The following is a 22538-nucleotide window of genomic DNA, read 5'->3' on the forward strand; positions in this document are numbered from 1 at the left end:
TACGCCTGTAATCCCAGCACTTTGGGAGGCCAGGGTGGGAGGATTGCTTGAGCTCAGGGAAGTCAAGGCTGCAGTGAGCTGTGATCCCACCACTGCAATCCAGCCTGGGTGACAGAGCAAGACTCCATCTCAAACAAACAAAAAAAAAAAAAAGAAAAAGACTTAGAATGACTTCAAGTATTTACCACCTTGTGTTTTTAAATATAGTTTTTTTAATGGTAAATATATATGATTTAATTATTACTAATGGCTGTGTTTAACAACGGCTTGCAAAATTCCCGAAAAGATAATCTGCTCTCGTGAACCACATGAGCTCACTCCAGCACCTGCTGGTTTCAGGGGCCCCCTGATCCTTTTTACATAAGAGATGGGGGATGGCCCCCAATAGGAGTGCTCCTTCCAACAGCCCTGCCACAGATGCTCTTTGGTTCCATCCTGTGTAGGAGTTTCGTCCTCCCCATAAAGTGAAGGAGGGTAGCCAGCCCCCATCTGGTCCACACCCATCTGCTTGACTCTGCTGGGGCAGGGAAGGTCTCTGTGGCTTCCCTGGAGGCATCCTGAGATGTTTCCTTTCTGGCCACTGTGGGGCTGTCCCCGGCCTGCTCAGCTGCTTAGCCTGTGACTTGCTGCTGTGTCCACCCCTGCTCTGGCCCTTCTGTCGCCTTCCTGTCTCCACTTTATAGATTCTGAGCCAGACCTCTAGGCCCTGTTTAGAGCAAGGCACTGTTGCAAACAAGGGTTTGCACATGGCACAGACACCCCATGGTGCAGAAGGAATCTCAGACAGGCTGGTGGGGGCTCCATCTTGGTCTTGATCAGATTTAGGTGGGTTGAGGAGTCCCCTTTGTAGGCTGTGTTTCCCCAGAACCTGCCCGTCTCCTCCTGGCTGTGGTCCTTGGATGTCAGTCTTTGGCAGACTCAGGTGTGTCTGGCCATTGGCTCTGGGAACCCTTGGGGGAGCCCTGTGGCTCTGGGAGGCAGAGAGTTCCTCATATTCCTACGCTCAGCTCCTCCAGGGAGCTGTGGCTTCTAGCCGGAGAGCAGCGGGTTGGAGGCCACCCAGTCCCCTCTGAGCAGCAAGATCCCTTACAAAGCTAGCCCAAGATGGAGTGTGTGGCCACAGACTGTGTGGCTGCCAGCCCCAGCCTGGGAGTCGTGGTGGCATGAGCTATCGAGGCAGGAATGTGACTGTGGGGAACCCAATGCCCTGGGCCTGGCCCTGGGGCTGGGCAAGAGTATGTGCGTACAAGTGGGGGTGAAGGGTGGGTGGGCAGAAACCAGAGCATCAGCCTCTCCTGCAGCCTGGCTCTGCACAGGGCTCAGGGTGGGAGCAGAGGGAAAGCGGCACTTCCTCTCCTGGCCTTGTCCACCTGGCCAAGCCTCTCCTCTAAGCTCCAGCGTGCTGCTGCTGCTCTTCCAGTTCCCGCACCCTCCTTCTCCTCCTCCAGAAAGCCTCCCTGTAGGGCCTTGCAAAGGCCCACCCCATTCCATCCCACCCCACAGATGGCCTCATCCTGGGGTGTCAGTGAGTCCACGTTAATCCCTCTTTCCATAGTGACATCAGACCCGACCCTGAGTTTCCTAAAGGTGGGAGGTGCTGTCTGTTACACCTTTCCTGTTCTTTGCCCTGGGACCTTAGGCCTGGGTACTGCACATGTGGCTTAGGGCAAGGGAATGCTGGTGATTCATTACATGTGATAAATCTTCATTGGGTGCCCACCACATGCCCAATATTAGACTGGGTGCAGGGGATAAAGGAGTGTGCATGCCTTGCCTGCATACATGGAGGACGGATGCAGGGGAGAAGCTGGGAGAGGCTGGGTAGGGGCTGCTGCTGAAGTCTGGGTGGTCAAGGAGGTACCCATGCCTCAGAGATGATGCAGCTGTAGGAAGAGCCCAAGTTAGCTCATTCGAGAAGGGATTCCAAACAGAGGACATCCTGTGTAAAGGCCCTGTGGCAGAGGGAATACAATGGGGTCAAGACATTTACAGAAGGCCAGAGGGGAGGAGTATTATTTAACAAGAGCCTGGAGAGATGAAAGAGTTAAACCGAGTGCCCGCCAAGGACTGTGGGGTATCATTTCATTCAGCTTTCACTACTAGTTCTCTACAGGGCACAGTTCCCCCCAGCCTGGCCCCAGGGTACTTTGGGCAATGTCTGGAGACATTTTTAGTGTCATAACTCAGTGGAGATGCTACTGGCCTCTAACAGGTAGAGTCTGGGGATGCTGCTAAACATCTGTAATGCACAGGACAGCCCCATACAAAGAATACTCCAGCCCAAACGTCAATAGTTCCAAGGTTGAAGAACCCTGCATTTTCCACAGTAGCCCTGTGTGGGTACGTGTGAGGCTGTGTGTGTTAGAATGCAATTATCAACAGGATGGGCAGGGATGGCCTCTCTGGGCAGGTGCCCCTGGCCACATGAGCAGCAATAGTCATTTCCTGACTTGAATGGGCAATGCCTGGCACAGAGTAGATGTCTTATAAATGGGTGGCACATCAGAGGAGAGACTGACAGGAGGGAGATGGTTTCCCAAAGTTCCCAGATTGGGTTTTCAAGAGGCTTTGTTGCTTGCTTTGAGAGAAATTCCCCAAGCTTGAGCCATGGTGATGAAAACCAGAACATACTTCAAAGTCATGAAGGCATGATATTGGCGGATCCCTACCGGGCCGGGCTGTATCATCTGCCCTCTTCAATGCTGACGTGGTTGTCTTCCCCTGAGGCAGGTGCCCATTGCTCATACGTTCACTCACTTGTTCACCAATGATGTGTTGAGCACCTGCTGCCTGTGAGAGGCTCTGCTGGGTGATGGGTGCATGTTGAGAACCTGGCTGGGCTCTCAGTGGGACAAGCAGATGGGTGCTCCCAATATAAGGTGGTGGGTGCAGTGGCTGGGGACGTTCAGGGCGCTGTGGGAGTGCCCTGGGGGAGTGCCTAACACATCCTTGCAGGGTGATCTTCATGATGAGACTGCATGGAAAAGTCAGGGGACACATGGGGCAAGGACCTGGAGGCAAGAAAGGAGACCCCATAGTGTCCCTGCTGGTGTGAGCAGGTAGGGGGTGAGGGGGTTTGGGGGTATGGGGGCTTGGTAGTATCCTGACTGCCAGAGACTCAATTTAGAGGCCACGGCAGGCCAGGAGGGAGGGGTGGCCTTCCCTTTGCTCCTGGGGTCTAATGGGGATGTGTGGAGAGTCCAGCCTCCCCTAGGAGGGCCAGTGGGCCAGAGGATGTAAGGATGTTGGCCAGGTGTGTGGGTGGAATTTTGCCCAGAGTGTGAATCAGGGCGGTACCAAGAGGGACTGAGCTTAGTGGCTTCCCTGGCTCTGGGGGTGTGTGTCTCCCCTGGTTCCCTGGTAATGCTTCTTCCTGACAATCCTCATCTGTCTCTCTGAGGTAGGGGAAAAGGTCTACACTTGGGTGGCAGACGGGGTGAGGGTGGGCAGGGGGCCCTGGGCCAGGTGTGGTGCAGCTGGGCCTCTCCTCTGGAGCCAGGTCAGGTTTTGGAACTGAGGCAGTGGGAGAGGCATTTCCAAAGGGAGTGCTGCTTCCCCTGCCTGCAGGACAGGGCCAGGGCCTGCTGGGGGCCAGGCACTCAGTGAGGCCCACATGGAAATCCCAAGGAGGGAGATGCTGCTTCTGATCGCAGGCAGGAGGCCCTGCCCTTGGACAGAGATCCAGAACGTGCTGCCAGAACCCTAGACAGAAGCCTTGGGAGTGGTGCTGACAGGAGCCTGGGGAGGGGGCCATCTAGAGGAGGTGTGAGGTGAGTGGGGATGTGCACTGGCAGCCATCTGCAATCAGGGAGGTCCCTGCAGCGCTGGGAGGGAGAGGAAGGATGGGGTCCTGGAGCTGGAGGTGCCTCCCTCCCTACACTTACCCTAGCACCCTACCTGCGGCTGCGGCACCTGTGTGTGGCCAGACTGAGGTGGAGGGAATCATAGAGTCCGTCCCGCCTGCCCACAGCTAAGTCCACCCCCACCCTCCCTACTCCTGCTGCTCCCACCCCTTGCCCCGGCCCCAGAGCTGGAGGGGAGGGAGATGCAGGAGTCTGGCATTGTTGCACCTAGGGGCTGGCCAAGCCATATTTCCAGTGTCCTAACCTGCCCTTCCTTAGTGTCCCTGCCTCTCAAGCCTAGCTGGCCTCCTGGGCCCCCAGGTCTGGCCTTGGGTTTGGGGTTGCATACCCTGCAGCCAGGGGGGTGCTCTTCCGTCATTCACTGCTGGGCTTGGTGCTCCCTCCAGCAGGATGCCAGCACTGCGGGGCCAGGGCCAGGCCAAACACCTCTCCTGGCAGGGGCCCAGGGCTTCCACACCTGTCACAAGGGAGGATTTCAGGCCTTTGGGTCCTTCCTTGTATGTGGTATGACACCTCTCCCTGTTCTTTTATGTTTGTGTGTATGTCTGTATGTGTGTGAGAGTGTGTGTGTGTGTGTGAGAGAGAGAGAAAGAAATGGAGAGAGAGAGAGAGAGAGAGAGAAATTGAGAAACAGAGAGAGAAAGAAAGACAGAGAAACTCCATGAACAAACCACCACTGCCTGGAGGCACTGGGAGAGGCCTTTGCTGGCTTGCTTGATTCTTACTGAAATGTCCACTTTTACACCTTGGAATCATTTTGAGCAAATATGGGCAATGTGAACACCACTCCCAGCACAGGACAAACTTGATAGTTTATGACACGCCCCCTCCCCAAGCCCTGTGCCTTATTTCTCTGATTAGATCATTGATAGCTAACATTTCTTGAGCATTTACTGTGTGAGCCAGATAGTGTGCTAAGAACTACATGTCGTCTATCTTCTTTAATAATCAAAGCAGCTCTCTAAAATAGATCCTGTATAATTATCCCAAATTTATAAAGTGATCGATTCAGAGAAGCTAAGCAACTTGCCTGAAGTCGCACAGCTGGTAGTAGTAAATGGCAGGGCCAGAACTGGAGCCCGACGAATCTGGTTTCAGAGCCCATGTTGAAGTTGTGGCCAAAGGAAGAGGAGAGTCACCACATTTCCCTGTTAGAAATGGGGATGTCCTGTGGTGGAGGCAGGGCCCACTCAGGGATAGCAGGACCTTGGAGAGTCCCCTGGGAGAACAGAGGAATTCAGTCTTTTGAAAGGCACTTTGCAACGATGGAGCAGAGGAAGGGAGGCCCAGCCTGCCTTAAGGATGCAATTCTTTGTTGACCCAGAGTGACCATGGCAGGCTTTGCTCAGGTGTCCTAAGATGACGTGAAGATGGGGAGGCCTGGGATGGCTGAGAGCACCTCTGGCTGGGGAACAGTGTGAGCTTGCTATGGGAGTGAGTGGGTCTGGCACAGCTTTGAGGAGCATGGTTTCTGAAATCAAGAGCCGGGTTTAGGGGAAGAAAGCCTTGGTGTTGGATGGGGAAGATAGGGCTGGTCACTGGGGGTCTGACCAGGAGAAGGCTGGACTGGACCTTTCAGGCCACTGAAGGATTCAGGCTGAGAAGCTGCACAGTGACAGAGGGTGATGGAGCTGGTTTTGGCTTGGGGATGGGCTGGCCAGAGGTGGGCGAACAGGTGTCCAGGGAGGCTTCTTGGACAAGAAGCTCTGGGACTGGGCTCTGAGGGTGGGCATGGTTTGGATCGAGGGCACAGTCATGGCAGTAATGTCTTGTGTTGGGAGGCACTGGGGGACTTTGTAGCTTCAGAACCTGGGGAGAGGTTGAAATTCTTGGGAAATGGTTCTAGGGTGAAGGTCGGGGTGGCCCAGCAGAAGAATCCTGGGAACTGGTCACTGTGGGTGGGCCTGGGTGGGATGAATGGGCTGTCTGCGGAAGAGGCCAGGGTTTTTTTTCAAGGGTGTGTACACATTTGTGAGATGTGGGACTGAACAAGGAAGTGGAGCAGAGACCGCCTTATTACCTAACCCCACCCCCTGAAATGGAGCAGAGATGCCTTATTACCTAACCCCACCCCCTGAAATGGAGCAGAGACTGCCTTATTACTTAACCCCACCCCCTGAAATGGAGCAGAGACCGCCTTATTACCTAACCCCACCCTCTGAAATAGAGCAGAGACTGCCTTATTACCTAACCCCACCCCCTGAAATGGAGCAGAGACCCCTTATTACTTAACCCCACCCCCTGAAATGGAGCAGAGACGCCTTATTACTTAACCCCACCCCCTGAAATGGAGCAGAGACGCCTTATTACTTAACCCCACCCCCTGAAATGGAGCAGAGACCGCCTTATTACCTAACCCCACCCTCTGAAATAGAACAGAGATGCCTTATTACTTAACCCCATTCCCTGAAATGGAGCAGGTGACAGTTTGGGTAGCAGGCAGGCAGGAGAGGAGAGAGGCACTTGGAGAAATCTGAGTGAGTGCAGAGGGAGCAGACAGCCTGGGGTGTCTAGTAACGGCCCCTACTCTGCCCAGTCCCTCTGTAGGCTGTGGCTTGGACACTTGAGAGCTGGGTGTCTGGCCCAGGGAAGTGGTCTGGTCTTGGTGCTCCCCAAAGTGGTTTGTGGCTCAGTGGTTGGAGCCCAGTGCTAATGAGGGCGAGATGGCAGGGCTGACCATCTAGCTTTATACACAGTAAATGGACAGCTTGGCTTCTGAGCCTGACGGTCCACCCACTCCTGTCCCCATCCCTGGCCTCAGGCTGAGCCCTGCTCACCCTCAGCAGAGTGGGAACTGGTGAGAGACGGTGGGTGTGTGGTACAGCTTCCTCCAGAGCTTGGGACCCAGCTCGGTGTATAGCAGGGGGAGGCAGAGATGGGGACCCAGAGATGCTGGCCTGGAACCTCCACGTTTCAGTTCCACTGGAATTGTCCCTAGTGGGCGGATGCCCATTTGAGTCTCCCCTGGAGAGCCCCTTAGAGGCCTTCCTTCTAATCTCTTTGGCTGGAACAACTAAAAATTTTGTTCTGGCTCATCTAGTCTTCACTAGAGAGGGAGGAGAATTTCCCACAGTCCTTCGGTGCTTTGGCATTAGAGTCTGGATATTCTTTAGGAGAGGACGAGCTCCCCAGAGTGAAATTAGAGGCTGATGGCTTAGCTTTCAGCAGCCGAGAGATCTCCTGGTCCTGGGGACCCAACTCTCTGGGCTAGTCTCCCTGGTACCCCCAGGTCTGCGGGCAGAATCTGCCACAACCAGCTTCATGTCTCCAGGGCGGCGTGGTGGACGACAGCAGTGAAGATTCCATGTCCGTCTCCACCTTGAGTTTCGGTGTGAACAGACCCACGATTTCCTGCATATTTGACTGTAAGTGAGGCTTCAAGGCATCTGTGGGGTGATAGGGGTATGTCACCTTATGCTTCTGTTTGGATGGCGTTATATGGTCAGGTACGTATGTGGGGCGCTGGGGAGCCGAGTCTGTGTGCTTTTTGGTGGGTCAGTGTCTTCTGGTGTGTGCGTGTGTGTGCCTGTCTGTGTGGTGTGTCCACCCACTCAAGTCTGAGATCGGGCATTTAAGGCCCTGTGCTCTGTGGCTGCTCCCATTGCCTATTTGGCCTTCCTTTCTTCCCTCCTCCTCCTCTACCTCTTCTCCCCCAGCCCTAGCCTGGCCCAAGGACACATTAATTAGTCAGGTGTCCACTTTCAAGCTGTGGTCTGTTCTGACCTGGCACAGTGGCCTGTGTGGTTTCCCTCATTCAGCCCCTCTGTCTGCTGCCCTTTCTAGGGACAGACTCCACCTCCCCCTGAGCCCCAGCTCTAAACCACCCCAGCCACTCACTCTGGCACCTCTGTTTTTTCCTTGGTAAAGATGGGAACCGCTACCATCTACGCTGCTACATGTACCAGGCCCGGGACCTTCCTGCGATGGACAAGGACTCTTTTTCTGGTAAGTGGGAGAGAGGCAGGAGAGTCAGAGAGCTGAGAATGAGACATCTGGCTTTCCGGCAACAAGGGGTGCTGTTTGCCGTGTGCATGGAGGCGGGTCCTGGCATCTGCGTCCTGTGGCTTCTTGGTCAACAGTGCAGCAAACTCATGTCCGTGGCCTGCTGGACTCCTAGGGAGGATCAGGCTTCGCCGAGTGTCCCCTCCTTCCTGAAATCCCCTCTGACCTTGGCTCCTGCTGCCGGTCTCTGCAGGGTCTCCTGCAGCCTCCTCCCTGACCTCCTTCTACCTGATGCTCCGTTGTCCTCTAAGCCTGATGCTCCAAGAAGTCTTGTCTGTGTCCTCTCTTTGGGCAATTCTCCACCTCCACTCACCTCAGTTCATCCTGTGAAAGCCTCCATGTGACCTTGCTCCCCAACTGCCCCCACCAAGTTCCAGGCTGCCTCTGCATTTCCTGCCATGGCCCTGGGGTTGGCAGCCATCTGTTACCCAGGCTGGAAGTTCTCAGTCACCCAGTCCTAAGGATTCTGCCTCCTGAATCCCTCTCAGATCTGTTCCCTCCTCTCTCATGTCACACTGCCATCTGACACTGACTTTGCCCCTCCGTATCTAGGTCATTCTGGTCATCTCCTGGCCTCCTTGCCACCTTCCGCACTGTCCCAGACACACCTTGTTACTTCTGTCTCCTGATTTCAAGTATAGATGCTGACAGGTAACCTCCAGCTCTTCAGCGCAGCACACAAATCCCTTGTGATCTGACCCTGTGGTTGCCAGCTGGTTTACCTTTTGCTCCCTGCCTTCTCTCCAGTAGCTCCAGCTCCAACTTCTGTCCACGTTGCCCACGCCTGGCCTTTGCCCTCAGTGCTCTCTCTGTCTAGAATGCATTTGCTCCCTATTTCTAACCAGCAAACTTCTAGTCATCCTTCAAGACCCAGCCCAGATGCCCTCTGACTTCCCCAAGCTCAGCTGATTGCCCTTTCCTCAGCACTTGGCCAGCTCCTCATCGGCACCTCCCTTGGAGGTCTTCCCCACTGCACAGATCAACAGTGGTCTATCTCTGCCACCTCCTTCCTGCTCTGACCACGAGCTCCCCCAGGAAGGGGCCTCATCTTACCTTTGAACCTGCGGCACTTGATGGCTAAAGAACTAACACTTGGCCGGGCGCGGTGGCTCACGCCTGTAATCCCAGCACTTTGGGAGGCCGAGGCGGGCAGATCACGAGGTCAGGAGATGGAGACCATCCTGGAGAACATGGTGAAACCACGTCTCTACTAAAAATACAAAAATTTAGCTGGGTGTGGTGGCACGTGCCTGTGGTCCCAGCTACTTGGGAGGCTGAGGCAGGAGAATCACTTGAACCCGGGAGGCAGAGGTTGCAGTGAGTGGAGATCGCACCACTGCACTCCAGCCTGGGTGACAGAGCGAGACTGTCTCAAAACAAAACCAAACCAAAACAAAACAAAACAAAAGAACAAACTCTTGCTAAGTGCTCATTATGTGCTCAGACATTTTGCTGACATTATTTCATGTAACCCTTACAATGAAGTAGGTGACCAACATCCCCATTTTATAGGTGAAGAAACAGCGAGTCGGATAGGTTAACTAAATGCTTGCATTAAAATGGCTACCAAGTGACAGAGTTGGGAATGGAACCCCAGGCTCTCATCATCTGAGTGCCTGCTGTTTGGTTGAGTAGAACTGAGTTCCACGGGAGTGACTTCTTGGTCACCACATGTCTCTGCAGCTGATGGTCATCTGCCCGGCTTCCTTTCTGGTTCACTCTCCTCCCCAGTGTGGGGTCCAGTCCGCGTCCTCCTCTCCAGCAGCTGCGGTTTCCACTCTGGCCCATCCTCCAGCCTTGTGCAGCCAGGGGCAGGGTGGATGAGGATGTTCTACCCCATTTTGCTTTGGGCCAGGGTCCTGAGAGCTCCGTCTGAGAGTGTCTTCAGCACTAGCCTGCCAGATAGGTCTCAGCAGTAGCTACTTCCTAGGAAACTTGTCCAGGAGTCTGACAATTAGAACTCACTCTGAGAAAAGGACATGGACGATCTTATAGCTTTGCTTCCTCTCCCTTCCCAGGAGGGCATGTGAGAAGTGTGAGGGTGCAGGGAGTGGATTTGTGAGAGGTAGGTGGCCAGATGGGACCCAGGCAGAAGCCCCCCTGTCCTCTGTGGGCCCTGCTGGCTGAGGACCCCGCAGAGAGGGGAGGTAGCTCCTCCAAGGGCCCAGCGCTGGGAGCCTGTGCTGGAGACGGCACTGGCAGGGCAACGAGGCACTGGTCTGCGGAGACGTCACACTTTCCATCCTGGCCCCACCCCCTCCCCCAAATAAACATCCCTTGAGCTTTGAGGGCACTGCCCAGGGCTTCCTCAGAGGCCACTGGCTTCTGAATGAAAGGCCTGATTGAGCAGCTGCTGGAAAGGAAAACAGCAGCCGACATGGGTGAACCTATAAAACCCAGAGTGTTTATTTTCACTCCCAAACCCTAAACCAAAGCAATTTCTCCCCTGGAACTGACCTTGGGGCGGCTGGCGGCCGGAGGCTGTGCATGGCCACCGGCTGGCATTTCTCTGAGGAAACTCATGTGTGAATCCGGAATGTCTGGGGCTAGGGGAGGGCCTGGCACAGCGTCTGTCGTGGTGCAGCTTCCAGCTGCCTGCTGGGTGTCTGGGACAGAGAATGCTGTCTTGAGCCACTCTCCCGGCACCTCTGACCTGTGGCTATCTGGGCCTTTCCCTGGGGGACTCCCACAGTCCTGTGCTGTGCTCTTTGCTTCTCTCTATATGGTGGGTCTTGGGGCTGCCCGGACACTGGGGCCATGGCTGCTGCTTCTCCCTGGTCAAGTATTTGAGGAGATAGGCAGGGGTTGCCTAGAAAATACTTGTTGAATAATATTGAACTTGGGAGGAGGCTTTCCTGGAGATACTGCCATTGAGATGGCCTGAGGGTTGCACCTTGGGTGGGGTTTGAGTGTATGGCTGGGATATCAATTCTCTGGACCAATGGAAGGGCGTCTGTGGCATGTGCTTGTGTGTTTATTAATGTGTGTGCCCTGTGCAGCAATTAGGCATAAAAAACATAAAATGATCCTTAATTCAATGACTTCTTTTTTTTTTTTTTTTTTTGAGACAGAGCTTAGCTCTTATTGCCCAGGCTGGAGTGCAATGGTGTGATCTCGGCTCACTGCAGCCTCTGCCTCCCAAGTTCAAGCAATTCTTCTGCCTCAGCGTCCCAAGTAGCTGCAGTTACAGGCACCCACCACCATGCCTGGTGAATTTTTTGTATTTTTAGTAGAGGTGGGTTTCACCATGTTGGCCAGGCTGGTCTTGAACTCCTGACCTCAGGTGATCCGCCCGCCTCGGCCTCCCAGAGTGCTGGGATTACAGGCGTGAGCCACCGTGCCCGGCCAGTTCAATGACTTCTTTTTGTTGTTAGGGTGAGGTTGCCACTGCTTTGTGAACATCTTTTGTACGTACTGGGTTTGCTTTGAAATGAAAAGCTATGACTTGAGAGGACTTAGAATGCGTCACCCACACCACACCTAGCTCCGTCCTGCCCACCCCTTTGGTGTGGAGTGGGTAGCATTACTTCCCTGAAGGGCGGCCTGAGCTGAGTTGCTCTTCGTTGTCGATTGGTGCTGCTCAAAGGAAATGGGGAGGAAGGTGTCGGTTTGGCCCCCTCTGCCAGCTGAGAACGGCTGTTGCGGTGGGAGGGATCATAAGCTCTGCTTATAGAACTGCCTGCCTGGACAGAGGACCCTCAGGCCATTCTGTCATGAGGTCACCACATTCCAGGGATGGCCCTTAGCTTAGGAGGGGCCCAGAAACCCCTCTTTGAGGGCCTCCCAGGTCACTGGGCTCAGGGGATCCAACTTGCCTAACCAAGCCAATGAGAGATGGCTGGTAGACCAGATGCCACATCATTTATTAATTTACAGGGGTGAGTACCTCTCAAGAAAGTAGAAGGTCCGGTGCCCTCTTTGCTGGCTTTACAGCTCCAGGTGAGGTCACAGCGGTGGGCCAGGTAGGTGGTCCTGTGGGATGATCCTGCCAGACCAGGCCGCAGTGAGGTCTGATGAGCCAGAGCTGCCCACAACTGCGGCCACGTCTCGATGACCAGTGCCTGAGTTTCCCTCAGATTCAGACTCAGTCCTGGGTGATGCTAGGGCTTTCTTGCTTTTGGGTTTCCCAAGTCTGAACTCCAGCCTCCCCTCCCAATCCCTTTTTAAGCACAGCTTTTTTGTTAAGGTTGGCTCTGGCTGGGGCAATCCACCAGACGAGCTTAAGGAGGTGTTTTCCAAAGTGCATTGGAGGCTTGTGAAATGCTCCACTTAAAAAGGGTTCCTGAGTAAGAGAGACTGGGAAACACTGCACGCTTAGAGATTTACAATGCACAGTGGCATATGAGAGGCTCTGAGGCGGCTGCAGGGAAGGAGCCTGTTTAATCTGTTTAAGCACTCATTAGCTCCCCAGAGAACCCGCCACTCAAAGAACACATTTTGGGAAACACTGATCTACAGGATTCAGTCCAAATTGCTCAGCAGGAATCCAGGACCGTTTGTGATCTGTACCTCCTCCCCTCCTGCCTCCTCGGTCCCCACTGCCCTGGTGCTCCCTTTGTCCCCTCAGCCAGACCAACGCCTTGCTGTTCCCCGAGTGCCTAAAGTCTCTGTTGTGTTTGCCCATGCCACACTTGCACTTGGAATGCCCCCTTTTCCTTGGTCTGCATGGGCTACCTTGTCATCCTTGAGACTTGCTTTGGGAAGCCTGACTTGATGCCTGCAGGTGACATCGGGCGCTCCTCACCCTGGCACCTGTGTACTCTGCTATTGAGTAGCACGTCACCTTGTATTATACCCATTGTTTAGGTTACAATTTCCAACCAGTAGTCGCACTCTTAAAAGCTTGCATTGTGTCTCATTCATCTTCGTATTCCTAGCACTGTGGTAACCTCCCACAGGGTGCCAATCAGTAATTCTATAGTGAATGAATGATGCATTACAAATAACGCCAGAGTGAATGTCTTTGTACATACATCTAGCTTTCTGGTTAATCTGGATGACTACCAGGAATATGGGAAAAGGGCATAAACTGTTTTATGTTTTTCAGGGCCTAGTGCCCAATTGCTTTTCTGAAGGGTTGCTGAATTGCTTCCAGCAATAAAGGAGAGTACCTATTTCATCAACTCTTTGCCCACACTGGCTTTTATAATTTTGAACAATTTTTCTTAATTTTATAGGAAAACTATTGCTGGAGTATAGTTTTAATTTGCATTGCCTTGATTATTGGCAATCGATCCCACCCTCTCTGAAGGGCTCTTTCCTATGAAGTGACGGGGTGGAAGGAGCACTGGACTAGGAGTCAGGGGGTCTAGTCCTGGCCACATATGATCATGGCTGAGTGACTTAGTCTTCCTTCACCAGGCAAAGTTCCCTTTTCTGAAAAATGGGGTGATGCTTCCCACTCTGTCCCCATCCCTGGTGGTCTGAGTGGTTGGTGGCAAGGCCCAGGAGGAAAGCTTAGCGTATTGTGAACGCAGAAGGCCTCCCTGGAGCTCCAGGAAGGTCTGAGCAGCAGGGCTCAGCCCCAACAGCCTGATGAAGGGCTCTGGATCCAGCCAAAGAATCGTCTGCCTGGGGCCTGGTGACTGGTCCCTGGCTCCCTTGTGGTGATGGAGTCAGGTAGAATCCTTGTGTGCTCATGGCTGGATCCTCCCTGGGGCAGCCGTGGTCCTCAGAGCTGCAATCCAAAGTGCTTGCCTTAGTGAGGGCACGCTGCTCACTGCATATGGCTTGTGGGTGTGGCCCTGGGGAGAGCCCTAGGCTGTCATGCACGTGCAAAACCCAGCCCCTCACCTTCCCCTCCACCCCTTTTTGGGAATCTGCCTCTCCCTCCTCTTGGCTTTCCTGGAAGAGGGATTTGTCTGTGAGTGTGTCTGGCTGTCCTTCATCTGACCACCTTGCTCTAGCAACACCCCTAATCCCCTTTTTTCTTTTTCTTTTTGAGGGGTGGGGTCCTGTGCAGGGAGAGATCAGGCCCCTGCACACAGTAGCCCAGTGTCTGAGGCCGCAGGCCTCCAGGCCTGCTCTTTACAATGCCTTTGTTGTGTGTTTTTTCCTCCCATGGGCGGGCGGGGCACGTGTGTAGGTCTGGGTGATTTTTGTTTGAAAGCCACCCCCTCCCCACTCTTCCCCCAGCGCTGAGCTCATTGCCTGGGCTGATGGGGCTGCTGGAAGGAGTCAGCCTGCTCAGGGGCCAGTGTGGGGGGTGCTGCCAACACCAATACAGCGTGCACAGCCGCTACAATGTGCAATTGTGATCTTTGTGTAAACGCGGTCGGTCTGGGGCCCGTGAGCTTATAAAAATAAAGCGTAGGGAAGCACGGGGCGGGGCAGGAACAAAAGGGGCTTTTTCGCTGCCTCTCTAATATGGTTTTATTTATCGGAACGTGCCCTCCTTCCCTTACTGGAACCGGGAGAGGTTCTCTGCCGAGCTTGGAGCTGATGATATCACAGCCAGACTGTTTCATTAAATGCACAGATGCCTCTGGGCCCTGCCAGGGGCAGGAGGGAAAGGGCTCCGGGCCAGCCCTGCCAGGGCTGGTGCATGGAAGGGGGAGCCCCATGCCAGGGAGGCTCCCACCAAGTGGGGGTAGAGAGACGTGGTAGGCAGTTCTCTCTGGTGGCTTCTCCTGCCAAGGGCCTCCCATTGCCCTCTTCTGCTCCCCAGTATCAGGCTCAAAACCATTTTCCTGCAGGAAGTCCTCCATGATTTGTGCCTGACGGCTGCCAGGCTGATCCCAGGCTGGTGACTGCCTTCTATTAACCAGAGCCAGCATTGCTCAGCCAGTGGGTGCCCATGGCTGAGTCTGCCCCTTAACTTAGATACTCACTGCTCTTAAAACCAGTTCTTTGGGCAACAGGCACAACCTTGGACCCCGCTCTCTCCATCCCTCTGGGTTTCCTGCCATTGTGACCTCAACCTTCCTGCCTCTTTCCTGGTCACTCCTTGCCAGTCCCTCTTTCTGCCATCTGTGCAGTGGCCGTGGTGTGCCACTTCGTCTTCTTGTAGCCAGGGAGCCTGCCCTGCCTTTCTCCCCTTTGTGCAGAAGCCCTATCTCCCCATCCCAGCCCCTGGGCTGTGTTTGAACCTGCATCCTTCTGAGGCCAGTGACACAGAGGCCATTACCTCTGAAGTCACTGAGGCCCTCTTGAGGTCACATGGGGAGTGACTGGCAGTGCTAGGGCTGGACCATGGGGCTCAGAGGGCACAGGCCATTGCAGAGTGGAGCGGGGTGCCAAGGGTATAGAGTGTGGGGTTAGGCACTGGACTCAGCCCTCAAGGTGACATCCCATTAGGAAGAGCTGAAGGGAGCCCTCTCTTCCAAGCCCTATGTTCCTCTCCCAAGTTATATGCACTCAGTCCCTCTCCTGCACTGGTTTCCAAAATGTAGTCCCAGAAGGCAGCATTAGCATCACTCTCGGGAATTTGTTAGAAATGCACATTCTCAGGCCCACCCTAGCCCTGCTGAATCCAAGTCTCTGGGGGCAGGGCCCAGCAGTCTAATGAGCCTTCCAGATGATTCTGCAGCATGCTCATATTTGAGAACCACTGCCCTAGAGTCTGCTCCAGTGACACCCATTTGCCTTTGGGACAAGGCAGAGGGAATGACCTGTGGCTGGGTCCCAGGCTGGTGTGGCAGGAGTTTGGGGACAGCAGGGAGCTGTGGGGGCCTCTGGGTTTTTCTCACACCACCACTGCTGAATAGCTGCTGAGTCTGTGCACTTCCCGTTAGCACCCCACACCCATCTAGGCCACCATTGTTCCTCCTTGGGCCACTGCAGTGGCCTCAGAACCAGAACTGATCTCTCTAGACCTCCTCATGCTCCCTCCAGTCTGTTCTCCATGTGGCAGCCAGAGTGAGTGTGTTGAAAGGCAGACCTAGCCACATCAGTCTGGTGGCATCCCAGAGCTCGCAGACACCAGCAGCTCTGCTCTGCTCCCCCTTCCTCAAGGAAGCCAGATCCCTCCCTAACACATTTTACTGCATTTTATATCTATTCTTCAAGGCTTTGACCCAAATGGTAACTTTACATTTGCTTGAGTGGATATTTTATATTTACTTCAAATTGTATTCTCAGCCCCTAGCCCCTAGCCTGGCATACGAAACCACTCAATACATGCTTGTTGGATGGATGGATGGATGGATGGATGGATGAATGAACAGACCATACAGGCACTCACTTCCCCCAGCTGAACCTTGCTTCCAGCAGCCAGCTCAGGAAGCAGATCAAAAGGGGATGTTCTCTGGATCTTGTGCCCATTTGCCAGGACCCAGGTTCCAGTTCCCCACCGTGGCCCCTAGTTGGCTTCATGGTGGGGCTAGGAGAGCCCCATGGGGAAGATGAATCCCAGCACGAATGTTTTTGCTCCAGAGCGGCAGCCACAGCCCTGTTCCAGCTTTGTGGCCCCACATGGCTCTGGAGCAGCCATCTCTCACGGCCCCTGCTGTGTCCTGTCTCCCTACCCCATCTCCTTCCCCTGCAGATCCCTATGCCATCGTCTCCTTCCTGCACCAGAGTCAGAAGACAGTGGTGGTGAAGAACACCCTGAACCCCACCTGGGACCAGACGCTCATCTTCTATGAGATCGAGATCTTCGGTGAGCCGGCCACAGTTGCTGAACAGCCGCCCAGCATTGTGGTGGAGCTGTATGACCACGACACTTATGTGAGTCTGCCTGGCTCCTGCCTTGCCCTTCACAGGGAGGGACCATGCTGCAAAGTGGGGTCTCCAGGGACTCGTGGCTGCCCAGCCAGATGGCCTCTCCCCTAACTCCGCAGGCTCTAGAGCAATTAAAACTGTTTTAGAGTAATGAAAAATGGACTGCTAGCACAGGTGCCTCCCCACAGCAGACACTGATCATCAGTGAGAGGGAACATATCTGGAAAAGGCGCTTGGTTCTGGGCCAGGGACGTGGGTTTTCTCTGCCTCTGCCTTGCGTATGTGATCTGGGGCCAGTCCCTTCTTCTCATCAAGGAGCTGCATGGAATCCTTAAATGTACATCAAGCACTTGTGTGACTGGTTGAGTGGCCCTGCACTTGGGGTTCTGCTTAGGTGGGAGCTGAGACACCCACACAGTGGAGAATCCTCCATGTGAGAACACGGGTCCCTGAGTGCCTCCCAGCTCTGTGCCACGGGCAGGACCTCCTGTGGTGCCAGGCGAGCTCTAGGGCCATGCTGTCTGGAAAGGGAGCCTCTAGCTGCATAAGGCTGCTGAGCACTGGAAATGGGGCTGGTGCAGCTGAGAAATGGAATTGTAAATTTTATTTCATTTTAACAAAGTAAAATTAAAATTAAATAGCTGCAGGTGGCTGGTGCTCCTGTATTGGACAGAGCAGCTCTGGAAGGCTCCCAGGAGGGAGAGAGAATTGTGGGCTGGAATGTCAGGAAGGCCTTTGGGGAAGACCCAGGCCCTGGAGGAAATGTGGGGTTGGGGTGTCAGTGCAAGCCAGAGGCCTGGAAGGAGGAGAAGGGAGTCTGAGGCCAGGGGAGCAGGAGAGTGATGATATCAGGGCAGCATTTTCTGGAGAGGAAGTTGGATGTTACTGGATGAGATCCACTGGCACATGGCAGAGGCCCTGGCCTGTGTTGGAGGTGGCAGTGGGATGAAAGGGGAGGGCCTGGACTTGGAAGATGTTGTCAGTAAGAGTTGCCATGACCGGATGTCAGGTTCCCTGGGTGGGTGTGATGAGCAGGGGTCGGGGAAGGTGCTGCTGTTTAGACGCCTCACCAGATGGCGAGGAGGCTGGCTATGGGTGAGGCAGGCCTGGGCTGGGGAGCCCAACATTGGAGTGCTTGGGAGGAAAAGCTGGTAGCATGGGGAGAATGAGCAACTGGAGGAAGGAGAATAGCACAGGCCCTGGCACCTTTGGAGCAGGAAGAGGAGGGAGACAAGAAGGCAGGCGGCTGGGCTGGCACTGGTGAGGGACTTGGCAGAAGGAGTGGGTGCAGATGCGGAACAGGTTGGGAGGGTGGCCGTATGAGCGGAGCCGCAGGCTGCTGGAGCCCTGAGCCGGCCTGCCACGCATCCAGTGTGAGGGTTCTGTCTTCTGCCTGAAAAAACAAGGCACCTTCCTTGATGAAAACATCATTTTGTCCAGGCTCATTTAATTTGATGAATGTGATCACAGTTTCCCCATTTGCAAAGTAGAAGAACTTAAGGGTGAAATGAACAGTAGATACAGAAGTCCCTGGCTCTGCAAACACCTGTACTGCTGAGGACATTAGAGAAATGCCAGGAGGCTGTCTCTCTGGTCTCCAGTAGGCTCAGTGCTGATTAAATTACCGCAGGGTGAACACTAGTTGGACAGTATTCCACTGTCCAGAGGGACTTCCCGACCATGATGGGAATTCAAACCTAGTGACAGTCACCAGAGGCTGCTCATATCTTGTGTTGTCCTTGAGTCCTGCTAAGGAGGGAGAATTCTCCATTCTGTGGGAGGGGTGCCCTGACTACTGAGGCCCTTTCTAGTTCAGAAGGCGGTTGCAGACCAGGTGATCTCTCTGAGGCGACCTGGAGCCCTGGGTAAGGGATGCTGATTCTTTTCTCTCTACACTTGGTCTAGGGGGCAGATGAGTTTATTGGCCGCTGCCTCTGTCAACCGAGTCTGGAACGGATGCCCCGGCTGGCCTGGTTCCCACTGATGAGGGGCAGCCAGCCATCGGGGGAGCTGCTGGCCTCTTTTGAGCTCATCCAGAGAGAGAAGGTGAGGCCGGTCTGCATCCAGATCCAGGGGGCCCAGACAAGAGGTGCATGGCAGGGGTGGGGTAGGGTGCCAGCCCTCAGTGGGAACCTGGAATGCCTCCTCTGAAGCCAGGCCTCCTGCTGAGACCCGTTTCTGAACCCCAAGTCAGGACACCATCTAACATTGGAATAGAATGTTGGGATTGGGAATATCTGAGTCCTCTGGTCACTAGATTTAATCTTCCTTGGGTCATATCCTGATGTGGTTTCTGGGAATAGGACCCCTGTGGTCTGATTAAGGGAGCCTTAATTGCCACAATGTGGGGGACTTCAGGGACCGGCAAGGGCAGGATCTCCATTGCAGTGCTGGCTCCACCATGACCTAGCCTCGTGGCCCTGGGCCACTCACTCCCCGGCTGTAAAATGAGGGGTCTGGGTTGGAGCTGTACCTTCAAACTCCCTTATAGTGTGATGTGAACCCCAGTACTCAGACTGAACAGGAGTAGGGCTGCTCTGGGTGAAGTGTCTGGAGGGACTCAGCACACTGCCAGCTTAGCATCTCTTCCACCCTCAAGGAACAGAGCGGCAAACCATGGACTGTCTGATCACTGACACAGTCCATACGTGTCATGAGGGTGATGGGGGCCTTGGGTGACAAGCACATGACCAGAGCTCTCTTTTCTTCACCCTAGCCGGCCATCCACCATATTCCTGGTTTTGAGGTAAGTCTTGCTCTGACCTTTTCTTCTTCAAATTGATTGCCAGTCTCCCTGTGTTTGCAGCCCTGTCTGGGTTAGGAAGGGCGGTCAGTCATTACCACCATCCTGCCTCGAGCCCCCAGGAAAGCTCTTTCGAGCAGAGGAGGGCCCAGGCTGGAGGGAGCTCAAAGTCTCTCTGTCCAGCTCAGGCTTTCCCTCCCCTTTTTCTCTGAGAAGTCCAAGAACCACAGAATCCTAGATGAAGTGTCCTCACAATTGTCCACCCCAGTGACTTTCAGCTGGGATATGCATTAGAATCCGCTGGATGGTTTTAAAGATCACCAGTGCTCAGGCCCCACCCCAGACTGAATCTCTAGGGGTATGGCCCAGGCCTGGGTATTTCCCAACACTGCCCAGGGAATCTTAATGCGCAGCCAGGGCTAAGAATCACTGACTTAGCCCCAGGGTTCTGAAAGTGTGGCCGATTCTTGAGTCCTACTTCAAACCTACTGAGGCAGTTCTGAGGCGGCAGCCCAGCAACCTCTATATCAACTTGCCTTCCAGGGCCTTCTCACGCACAAGTGAGTTTCAGAAGCTCTGATTCAGCCCACATTTCCCACCGAATTGTTCTTACCAGGATCCCATTTTCTTTCCTCTTCCAGTGACGGGGGCTTCATTCCCTTACTGATACTCTCCTTCCTTCTTCTGGGGGTCTTGGTAGAAAATGTTGAGCTTTGACCGGTACCCAGGTGAATTGGATTCATTACCTGAATCCAGACCAAGCACAGCTGCATCTGTGAGAAGTAGTCATTTGGGCTCCTTTGCCCTTCACAAGGCGGCCCACACAATTTTCAGTGGTTCTTGGGAGGCCCTCCCTTCATGCGGGCCCTCCTTCGCTACCCGCATTCCTCCAGGTCTCCCTCCCTGTCCTAAGCTCCCTCTCTCAGCTCTGCCCACTCCTGGGGGTTCTAGGTTGGTTCTCCTTGGCTTGCCAAGGCCACAGGCTCCCAGGCCCTTCCCATCACCTGCTGTTCTCTTTCCTCTTGTTGCTTCCGGAGGTTCCTGGTGTCCAGGCTTATGCTTTAGCCTTTCCCAGCGTCCCTCTGCATTGACGTTCATCGCACCTTCTTTCTCAGGGACCACGATGGGGGCGTGGCTGGGAAGTGCATCATTCTTACCCTTGGTGGGAGGTGGTTTCTGCTGGCTCCTCTTAGTGCTGGCATCTGGCATGCTGACCTCCGGCCTCACCTAGCGCACCTTGATACTAATGGAGAACTTTTCCTCCTCCCACCCCGCCCCCCACCATCTCCTGGATGTGCCACCTCCCATGGCTGTGGACCAGGTGCAGGAGACATCTAGGATCCTGGATGAGGTGAGCTGGGCCTTTGAGGCTGGGCCTGTGGGTGGGCCGAGGTGGAAGGAAGGTGAAGCTAGCCTCCAAGCACACACGTGGAGCCTTCTAGGTTCCTGGTGCCCAGCAGGCGCCTGTCACACGGAGACCTGTCTGGATTTTATTCCCTATGCTTTGTGTGGATTCAGGGCCACCCAGAGTGTGTCATAGGGGTGATCCTGATCTGAGAAGGCTTGCTGTTCTGCTGGGAGGCCAGATTTCACCCAGACAACATGAACCACAATACAGAGTCTTAAATGATTATAGTACCAGGTGGCATGTTTTGAAGAATAAATTGTCTGGAAGGGGCCAGAGTAGTCAAGAAAGCCTTTCTGGTGGAGGTGGCATTAGCTAAATGTCTTTATGCCCGTCAGCACTTAGGAAGAAAGTGAGAAACATGGCTTTGGCTCAAAGGGCCAAGGATCAGTTTGGGTCCTGGCTGGTTTGGGGGATGGGGTGAGCTGTGGGCTTCCTGGGGACTGGAAGAAGTTCGGAGTTTGCATTTAGATAAAGCAAGGCTGCATCCTTTGCCATGGGAGAAGAAGCACGTTCCCTATGGCCTCCTGTGCATCTGTGGGTGGACTGTTATGAGCCAGGCCAGAGGGTGGGTGGCAGAGACCTGGGTGGAGAGACAGGAAGGAGAACCCTGATCAGATGAAGCGCTGGGAAAAGGGCAGCCACTTCCTGCCATCAGGGAATCCCCAGACTGAGAGCGGACACCGTTTGACATTTTCACTGCAATTTGGACTTGAAGTGCAGAGTCAGGATGTGGGATCCACAGGCCCCACGCCCCTTACCTCACTTCCTTTTGCTCCCAGACCGAGGTGGGGTCCGCCAAGTGTGCTTGCCGTAATTGCGCCTGACAGGCAGCCTCCTGCTTCTGGCTGCAGTTGCAAAGACTGCCGATTTGGAAGGGGAGGCGGAGTCCTGTCCAGGGAAGCAGCACGGAGCCCTCTTTCTTGATTGAGTGCACTTTGTGGCCAAAACCCACAGCCTGCTCTGAAGAAGACCCAGCCCAGGGATGAGTTATTTAAAAAAAGTTAAAATCCTTAATAACTGGATTGATAATATATAACAGCGAAGACTCAGATTCCAAGAGCAGGGATCTGGCTGCAGTCTCGTCAGAAAGCAAATCAAAGCTGCAGCTCGTGGGCCAGAGCCCGAAGAGGGCCAAGTGTCCTGCTGCAGGGCCAGCCAGGCCGCAGGCTGAGGCCGGGTGTGGGTCAGCAGGGCCAAGGGAGAGCAAGTCCTAGGAGTGTGTGAGGAACAGGGCCAGGCTGGGCCAGCAGGTTCAAAGGTTCAAAGGTTCAAAGGGTCTGAGAAGGACCCATCCCAGTGGGATGAAGGATCTGCTGGTCCAGGGACCAGCCCCAGAAGATGACCTTGTGACCTCCTTCAGCCCCAGGGACAGCCCTGGGGCCCCTAGTACAGCCCATGTCCTTCTCACTTGAAGGCAAAGCCTCATGCCAAGATGCTGAGTCCTCTTTGATTTAAGAATCCCTGGGGCAGGGTGGGGGCAGGTTAGTCCTTCTGTTGCCACTGGTCCTGCAGGAAGCAGGACACCCAGTAGGGTTTTTCTGTATTCTTTGTTGTGACCAAGCGCCTGCCTTGTATCTCCCATCTGGCTGCTCCCAGGCTCTGGCCTGATCCCCGTGAAGAGTGCTCGAGTCTTCCTGGAGGGCATCCCTGGCCATGGGAGTCCATGAGAGTCTGGGGGCAGTGAGGGAAGGATGGGAGTGTCGCGGAGCTGCCTGGCTGCAGGGAGGTGGGTTTGAGAGACTAGCTAGGAGACTCTTGAGCCAGTTGAGATAGGGGCCTAGACCAGAGACAGGCCAGGAAGAACGGATGGGGCAAGTGATTCTGAAGGATGGTTTAAGGACAGCTTCTCTTGTGGGAAGTG

General features: G+C 54.4%; 1 protein-coding gene across 17 annotated transcripts in view; it reads left to right on the forward strand.

Annotated features, from left to right (window-relative positions):
* DYSF (dysferlin) overlaps nucleotides 1-22538 on the forward strand; it is a 235298-nt gene that overhangs the window by 128213 nt on the left and 84547 nt on the right. For all 17 annotated transcript variants that reach the window (XM_012475624.3, XM_012475622.3, XM_012475629.3 and 14 more), the window contains 6 exons: nucleotides 7135-7228; nucleotides 7731-7808; nucleotides 16351-16532; nucleotides 18432-18572; nucleotides 19243-19272; nucleotides 20591-20620. In XM_012475624.3, coding sequence (XP_012331047.2) covers nucleotides 7135-7228; nucleotides 7731-7808; nucleotides 16351-16532; nucleotides 18432-18572; nucleotides 19243-19272; nucleotides 20591-20620 — 555 coding nt within the window. The remainder of the gene's footprint in view (nucleotides 1-7134; nucleotides 7229-7730; nucleotides 7809-16350; nucleotides 16533-18431; nucleotides 18573-19242; nucleotides 19273-20590; nucleotides 20621-22538) is intronic.

Source organism: Aotus nancymaae, unplaced genomic scaffold (assembly GCF_030222135.1).
Source record: "Aotus nancymaae isolate 86718 unplaced genomic scaffold, 86718_ANA_hifiasm-v0.15.2.pri h1tg000057l, whole genome shotgun sequence".
NCBI lineage: Eukaryota > Metazoa > Chordata > Mammalia > Primates > Aotidae > Aotus > Aotus nancymaae.